At 45.8% G+C, this 7282-nt stretch overlaps 1 protein-coding gene across 1 annotated transcript in view; it reads right to left on the bottom strand.

Annotated features, from left to right (window-relative positions):
• Positions 1-3271, bottom strand: part of LOC103070251 (protein ADORA3, isoform 3) — a 4873-nt gene extending 1602 nt beyond the window's left edge. Inside the window, 4 exon segments of the mRNA XM_082930847.1 lie at positions 335-435; positions 1157-1222; positions 2922-3146; positions 3149-3271. Of these exon segments, the coding sequence (XP_082786973.1) occupies positions 431-435; positions 1157-1222; positions 2922-3146; positions 3149-3263 (411 nt within the window). The 5' untranslated portion in view covers positions 3264-3271 and the 3' untranslated portion in view covers positions 335-430.
• Between the last annotated feature and the right edge of the window lie 4011 nt (positions 3272-7282).

The raw sequence follows: 7282 nt of genomic DNA, 5'->3' as shown, positions 1-7282 counted from the left end.
CCCTGTCCTCTTCCGATCCTGACCCTTCTTCTCAAGGAGACCTTTCTATGCCTGCTTACCCAGGGGCCCCAGAAGCTCCTCTGACGTCTCAGCCTCCCTCCTCGCTGGTCTACACACACCTCCACTTAGGAGGGCTACAGCGCTCTCTCTCTGCCACCTCTCAGGGAGCATTTGTCACCGTGAAACAGAATTGCCCCTAGCCCATGGGAAGGCTGCACGGGATTCCAGGGGTCCAGGCAAAAAGAAAAGGGTCACATTCACCCATTTGAAAGCTGTTCCTTGACCCCTTTCATTTTCCCCAATTCCCAGCCACACCACCCCAACTGCTACCTACCCCTTCTACTCATCTGACCTCTCCTTCTTCTGGACAAATGACTGATTATAGAGATGATCCCCAAAGCCGTGCTCAGCACGCAAATGATGAGAATGGTCATCCTGGAAGGAATCACAGACAGCATCCGTGTCCCTTGGAAGACACCATCTTTTGGTTCTCTGCTCAGGATCCCCTATTCTGGGACCCATCCCCTCTCCCTGCCCCTGCGCTCTCGCCCAGTTCCAGCAATGCCTGGCAACCTGGATTCCTTCAGAGCACCCATCTCCTCCAGACCACACTTGATTGGACCTGGGGTAGGTGTCTGACCAAACTGGGCCCAGCCCCCTCCTCGGGAACTAACATGGGACTGGAAGTGGGAGGATGCAGTTTCAGGCTGGCGAGTCTCTTGAACGGGGGAAAAATAAACTCGGCAGCTAGAAATGGATTATCTTCTCCTATGGCAAAAATGAAATATAAAAGGGCAGTGGGGAGAAAGAGGAAGCAAACACACATAAGCGTAGCAGATTAGAGATGGAGATAAATCCTGATGACATTCAGACCCTTTCTCAGGGCTACCACAACCCTGCCCTCTCATTTCATCAGCCATTGCTCTCTCCTTATGAAGAATTTCCCCCTTTAACTAAAATAGCCAGAGAGCATTCTTGCTGCTTGTGATCAAGAGTCCTAAACTATATTCTTTTGAAAGGAAGCAAATAGTCACACTGAAGACAGTTCAGGAAGAGAAACGATACACTGCTGAAAAGGAGCAGGTGAAATCCCACCGACATGTTGTGCTGTTACTGCCCACCCAAAGTCTGATTGTCTCCTAAAGTCATGACTTACCTGGAGTGATCTGCCTTGTGGACAACTTTGGAAGAACTGCAGCTTCTGTTCTTGTTGCTGATACGTCTGTGTCAGAAAGAATTTGTTGAGAGTCAAATAAGGCCCATCCCCAGGCCCTTCCTTTGTCTTCTGCATCTCTGCACCTCTGCCTGTCATTCTCTCAGTCTCCAGAGAATTAGTGCCCTGGGTGACTGCTGGGTCAAGTCCAGCTGCTTATGTGTGCCCTGCACAGGGCAGAGGCGGAGGGAACAAGCAGGGCTGTAATCCAGCCCATATACTCGTTTGCCAAACCATGCACCTTGCCACTGGGCTCCATGCACCTGGAGGAAGGGGCATCTTTTCCAGATTTGCACAAAGGCGCTGTGTTGACTAGATATGGCCCGTGGTTAGAGAGTGCCAGGCTGAGTGCCAGTCCTATCCTTAAGGAACTGATCAGTAGGTAACATAATTGCCACATCATGCTTCTGACAGCCACCAAAACCCAATGGGAGAAGGGCCACCATGGTCACCCAAATTGCTACCTGTGATAAGACTGGGGTGTGTCGGGGGGGGTGTCTGTGTTTCATTTAAACTAAGGAGCACACTTAGGTGGGACTTCTCTCATCCTGAACCTAAAACTCAGGACAGACTACACAGTTAAGTAAAAGCAGAACCACACAAAGTAGAAACACTGTAGGCATGAAGGGTATCACACATTCAGTAAGATGCTTGCTGAACAAATAACCAGCTGCTAGAGCAAGGCCCTCTAGCACCAGGAGGAGGCTTCCCGGAGCTTCCCTTAAGTCCTCTGTTTTCCTACTGACATTGTGCTCTGGATTGCTCTAGAAAAAGACATCCCTTCTAGAAATGGAAATAATGAGAAGCCACAGGAGGAAAAGAAGAAAAGAAAGATAGTACTTTCCATAAGCAGTGTGCCTGAGACAGGTTTTCAGCATTGGACAGAAGGATTTGGGGGAGCATCTGGAGACCCTATGCCTTCGCCCTGGCCCAAAGGAGCAACACACTGGCTTATACAGACTTACCCCTCCAGGCTGCTCCACCCACACCCTTCTGGCAGCCTCCTGGTGCAAACTGTACTCCTTAAAAGAAAGCACTGACCTCTTGGACCATATTTATCACTGTAAATTATGAAATTATTTAAGTGGACAGTTTTTGAGGGTGCTTGTCTGGGTGCTTAGACCACTTGTTTTTTTTTTTTTTTTCTTTTTTTTTTTTTTTTTTTTGCCGTACGCGGGCCTCTCACTGTTGTGGCCTCTCCCGTTGCGGAGCACAGGCTCCGGACGCGCAGGCTCAGCGGCCATGGCTCACGGGCGCAGCCGCTCCGCGGCATGTGGGATCTTCCCGGACCGGGGCACGAACCCGCGCCCCCTGCATCGGCAGGTGGACTCTCAATCACTGCGCCACCAGGGAAGCCCTTAGACCACTTCTACAGCCTCAGTCACGCCTCAACAAGTGAATCTTCAAGATTCTAAACCTGCAAAGGCAATGCTCTCGCAACTGTCAGCCTCCCAAGTTCCATCAGCCAGATGGCTGTGAGGGGACAGAGGTGCCAAGAGCACTCCAGGGCAATAGACCCTCCTCTTCCCCAAATTCCAAGTCAGTTGTCAGCAGCAGCAGCAGCTATCCTACTATGGAGGGAAGGAGAGGCCAGTTTACCCCAGAGAACCTAGGGGGAGCCCGAGTTGTTGCTCTCTGAGTATTCACCACACCAGCTAACATGGACTGCTGAGGGTTACCTGCAGCTGGACCCCCAACAGGCTCTTACCTCTCCCAGACCAAAAATTGTTGGCGAGGGCTCTTCTGTTGTCAGTGACAACGAGCTCTGTAAAATCCATGTCATCCCTGGCAAAGTCCCGCTGGATACTGCACCAGTACCAGCCCGTATCCTCCTTGGTCAGGCAGGACACAGTGACAATAAGCTGGTTTCCTGTGTCCCTCAGGGCCACGCGGTCAGTGCTGTTGGGGGTGAAGGCGATGATGTTGCAATAGTCCGGAAATAGCCTCGGCACCAGTATTTGGGGTGGTCCTTATAGTGGGCATCGGAGTTGCAGATGGCAGAAGCTGTGTCCAGCACAAAGCTTTCCTTGACCTTTTCGTCCATGACCATAGCATCTGTGAAAACACACATAGACAAACACTATTGTTCTTTTAAACACATTGTAGTTCCTGCACCCTGGAGGAAAATTAATTAAAGCATTGGAGGCTGATTTTTGCCTGCTTTGGGGTTGGCAACTGTTATGGGCTGAATAGTGTCCCCCTAAAATTTATACATTGAAGGGTTAACCACCCAGTACTTTAGAATGTGACTACATTTGGATTTAGAGCCTTTGAAGAGGTAATTAAGTTAAAATGGGGACGTTAGAATGTGCCCTAATCCAATCTGACTGGTGCCCTAATAAAAAAAGATTAGGACACAGAGCCTTTCTCTAATTCACACCAAGTCAGCATATGGGCCAGCAGCAGGCCTGCATCATGGTACGTGTTTTACCTGCATCATGGTAGGTGTTTTACCTGCATCATGGTAGGTGTTTTGCTTCTATTGCCTCATTTATTCCTCATGAAACCTTTATGAGTTCAACAATTAAACTGCACAGGGAGAAAATGAAGCAGGAATCTATAGATTAAAAGGGGCTTAAGAGGCATAGTGATAAAATTGCAATATATGGAATTTATTTGGATTCTGACTGAAGGAAACAATTGAGAAAATTTGGACAGTGACTAGATAGTTGATGATATTCAGAGATTATTGTTGGGGGGCAGAGTCAAGATGGCAGTGTGGGAAGACGCTGAGTTAGGCTCTCCCCACAACTAGGGCACCTGCCAGCCGCTGGTGGGGGACCCTGATGCCCAAGTAGACAGGAGGAACCCCCAAGTGAACCAGTAGGACATGGGGGCACTGATGGGGGAGAATTGGAAGCCAGACAAGATTGGTGCCCCTGAGGCTGGGGAGATCAGGAGAGGCAGGCAGGAGGGACTCTCCGGGAGGAGCAGGAAAGGAGCAGAGGGCGATTGCCTGGCCCACTCAGGCCCAGGGAGGCTGCTGAGATCCCAGGCCAGTCCCCTGCCCTCCAAGGTCCCCCCACCCAACCCCGGCCGCATTGGTCCTGGGGGCATAGGAAGGATCCCAAGGGGAGGATAGGAGAGGCAGGCAGGAGGGGGCCTCCGGGACCAGGGGAGTAGGAGAGGGAAAGAAGGCATTTGCCCCACCCACTCAAGCCCAGGAAGCCTGCTGGGCTCCCAGGTGAGGTCCCCCGCGATCTGAGACCAGAGTTGGGGGACATACCTGGACCCCTTCTGTTCCTTGAGCTTAAGCCCCACCCCCACAGCCCCCAGGGCCTTTTCCAACCCTGTGGGTCCTGAGCATAGGCTCCGCCCAGCACGCAAACCTCTCCCTTGCTTAGGCGCCGCCCTCCACAGCCAAGGCCTTCCCCTCCCCCCTTTTTTTTTCTTTTCTCTCCTCTTCTTTACTACTGTGATACTGACGTACCTTCCAGGTGTTGATTCATCTATATTTTTATTTTTATATTCTTTCTAACATATCTGTTAGTTTCCTAGTCTAATTTTATTTTTTACTTTGTTATTGTCCTCGTTTTTGTTTTTTGCCACCCCATGCAGCTTATGGGCTCTTGGTTCATGAGCCAGGGGTCAGGCCAAATCTCCTGTGGTGGGAGCTCTGAGTCCAAAGTACTGGACTAACAGAGAACCTTAGACCCCAGGGAATATTCATCAAATGAGGTCTCACAGAGTTCTTCATCTCAGCACCAAGACCCAAGCTCTACCCAGTAGCCTCAAATTCCACTGTTGGAAGTCTCAGGCCAAACAACCAGTAAAACAGGAACACAATCCCACTCATTAAAAAAAAAAAAAAAAGTCACAGATGAAGGAGTAAGGTAAAAATCTACAAGACCAAATAAATGAAGAGGAAATAGGCAATCTAAATAATTCAGAGTAATGAGAGTAAAGATGATCCAGAATCTTGGAAATAGAATGGAGGCATGGATTCAGAAAATACAAGAAATGTTTAACAAAGATCTAGAAGAACTAAAGAACAAACAAACAGAGATGAACAACACAATAACTGAAATGAAAAATACACAAGAAGGAATCAATAACAGAATAACTGAGGTAGAAGAATGAACAAGTGAGCTGGAAGACAAAATGGTAGGAATAACTGCTGAGGAGCAGAAAAAAGAATGAAAAGAATTAAGGACAATCTCAGAGACCTCTGGGACAACACTAAATGCACCAACATTCTAATTATAGGGGTCCCAGAAGAAGAAGAGAAAAAGAAAGTGTCTGAGAAAATATTTGAAGGGATTATAGAAAACTCTAATCTCTTCCTTAAAATGGGAAAGGAAATAGTCACCCAAGTCCAGGAAGCACAGACAGTCCCATACAGGAAAAATCCTAGGAAAAACACACCAAGACACATATTAATCAAACTAACAAAAATTAAATTCAAAGAAAAAATATTAAAAACAGCAAGGGAAAAACAAAAAATAACATACAAAGGAATCCCTCCTATAAGATTATCAGCTGCTTTTTCAGCAGAAACTCTGCAGGCCAGAAGGGAGTGGCTGGATATACTTAAAGTGATGAAAGAAAAACCTACAATCAAGATTACTCTACCCAGCAAGGATCTCATTTAGATTTGATGGAGAAGTCAAAAGCTTTTCAGACAAGCAAAATCTAAGAGAATTCAGCACCACCAAACCAGCTTTACAACAAATGTTAAAGAAACTTCTCTAAGCAGGAAACACAAGAGAAGAAAAAGACCCACAAAAAAAACTCCAAAACAATTAAGAAAATGGTAATAGGAACATACATATTGATAATAACCTTGAATGTAAATGGATTAAATGCCCCAACCAAAACACATAGACTGGCTGAATGAATACAAAAAAAAAGACCCATATATAGGCTGTCTACAAGAGACCCACTTCAGACCTAGGGACACATACAAACTGAAAGTGAGGGGATGGAAAAAAATATTATAGGCAAATGGAAATCAAAAGAAAGCTGAAGTAGCAATACCTATATCAGATAAAATAGAATTTAAAATAAAGACTGTTACAAGAGATAAGGAGGGACACTACATAAGGATCAAAGGATCAATCCAAAAGAAGATATAACAATTATAAATGTTTATGCACCCAACATAGGAGCACCTTAATACATAAGGCAAATGCTAACAACCATGAAAGGAGAAATCGACAGTAACACAATAATAGAGTAGGGGACTTTAACACCCCACTTACACCAATGGACAGATCATCCAATCAGAAAATAAGTAAGGAAACACAAGCTTTAAATGACACAATAGACCAGATAGATTTAATTGATATTTATACAACATTCCACTCAAAATCGGCAGAATGCACATTCTTCTCAAGTGCACATGGAACATTCTCCAGGATAGACCACATCTTGCATCACAAATCAAGCCTCGGAAAATTTAAGAAAATTGAAATCGTATCAAGCATCTTTTCTGATGACAATGCTATGAGATTGGAAATCAATTACAGGAAAAAAACTGTAAAAAACCCAAATACATAGAGGCTAAACAGTGTGCTACTAAATAACCAAGAGATCACTGAAGAAATCAAAACAGAAATTAAAAAACACATAGAAACAAATGACAGTGAGAACACGATGACCCAAAACATATGGGATGCAACAAAAGCAGTTCTAAGAGGGAAGTTTATAGCAATTCAATCTCGCCTCAAGAAACAAGAAAAATCTCAAGTAAACTATCTAACCCTACACTTAAAACAACTAGAGGAAGAAGAACAAAGAAAACCCAAAGTCAGTAGAAGGAAATAAATGATAAAGATCAGAACAGAAATAAATGAAATAGAAACAGAGAAAACAATAGCAAAGATCAATAAAACTAAAAGCTGCTTCTTTGAGAAGATAAACAAAATTGATAAACCATTAGCCAGACTCATCAAGAAAAAAAAAGGGAGAAGTAAATCAATAAAATTAGAGGCGCTTCCCTGGTGGCGGAGTGGTTGAGAGTCCACCTGCCGAGGTAGGGGACACGGGTTCATGCCCCAGTCCAGGAAGATCCCACATGCTGTGGAGCGGCTGGGCCCGTGAGCCATGGCTGCTGAGCCTGCGCATCCA

This window comes from Lipotes vexillifer, unplaced genomic scaffold, assembly GCF_000442215.2.
Source record: "Lipotes vexillifer unplaced genomic scaffold, Lipotes_vexillifer_v1.1 scaffold393, whole genome shotgun sequence".
In the NCBI taxonomy this organism is placed as follows: Eukaryota; Metazoa; Chordata; class Mammalia; order Artiodactyla; family Lipotidae; genus Lipotes; species Lipotes vexillifer.
The sequence above is the reverse complement of the archived record's forward strand: the minus strand, read 5'-3'. Positions and strand labels throughout refer to the sequence as shown.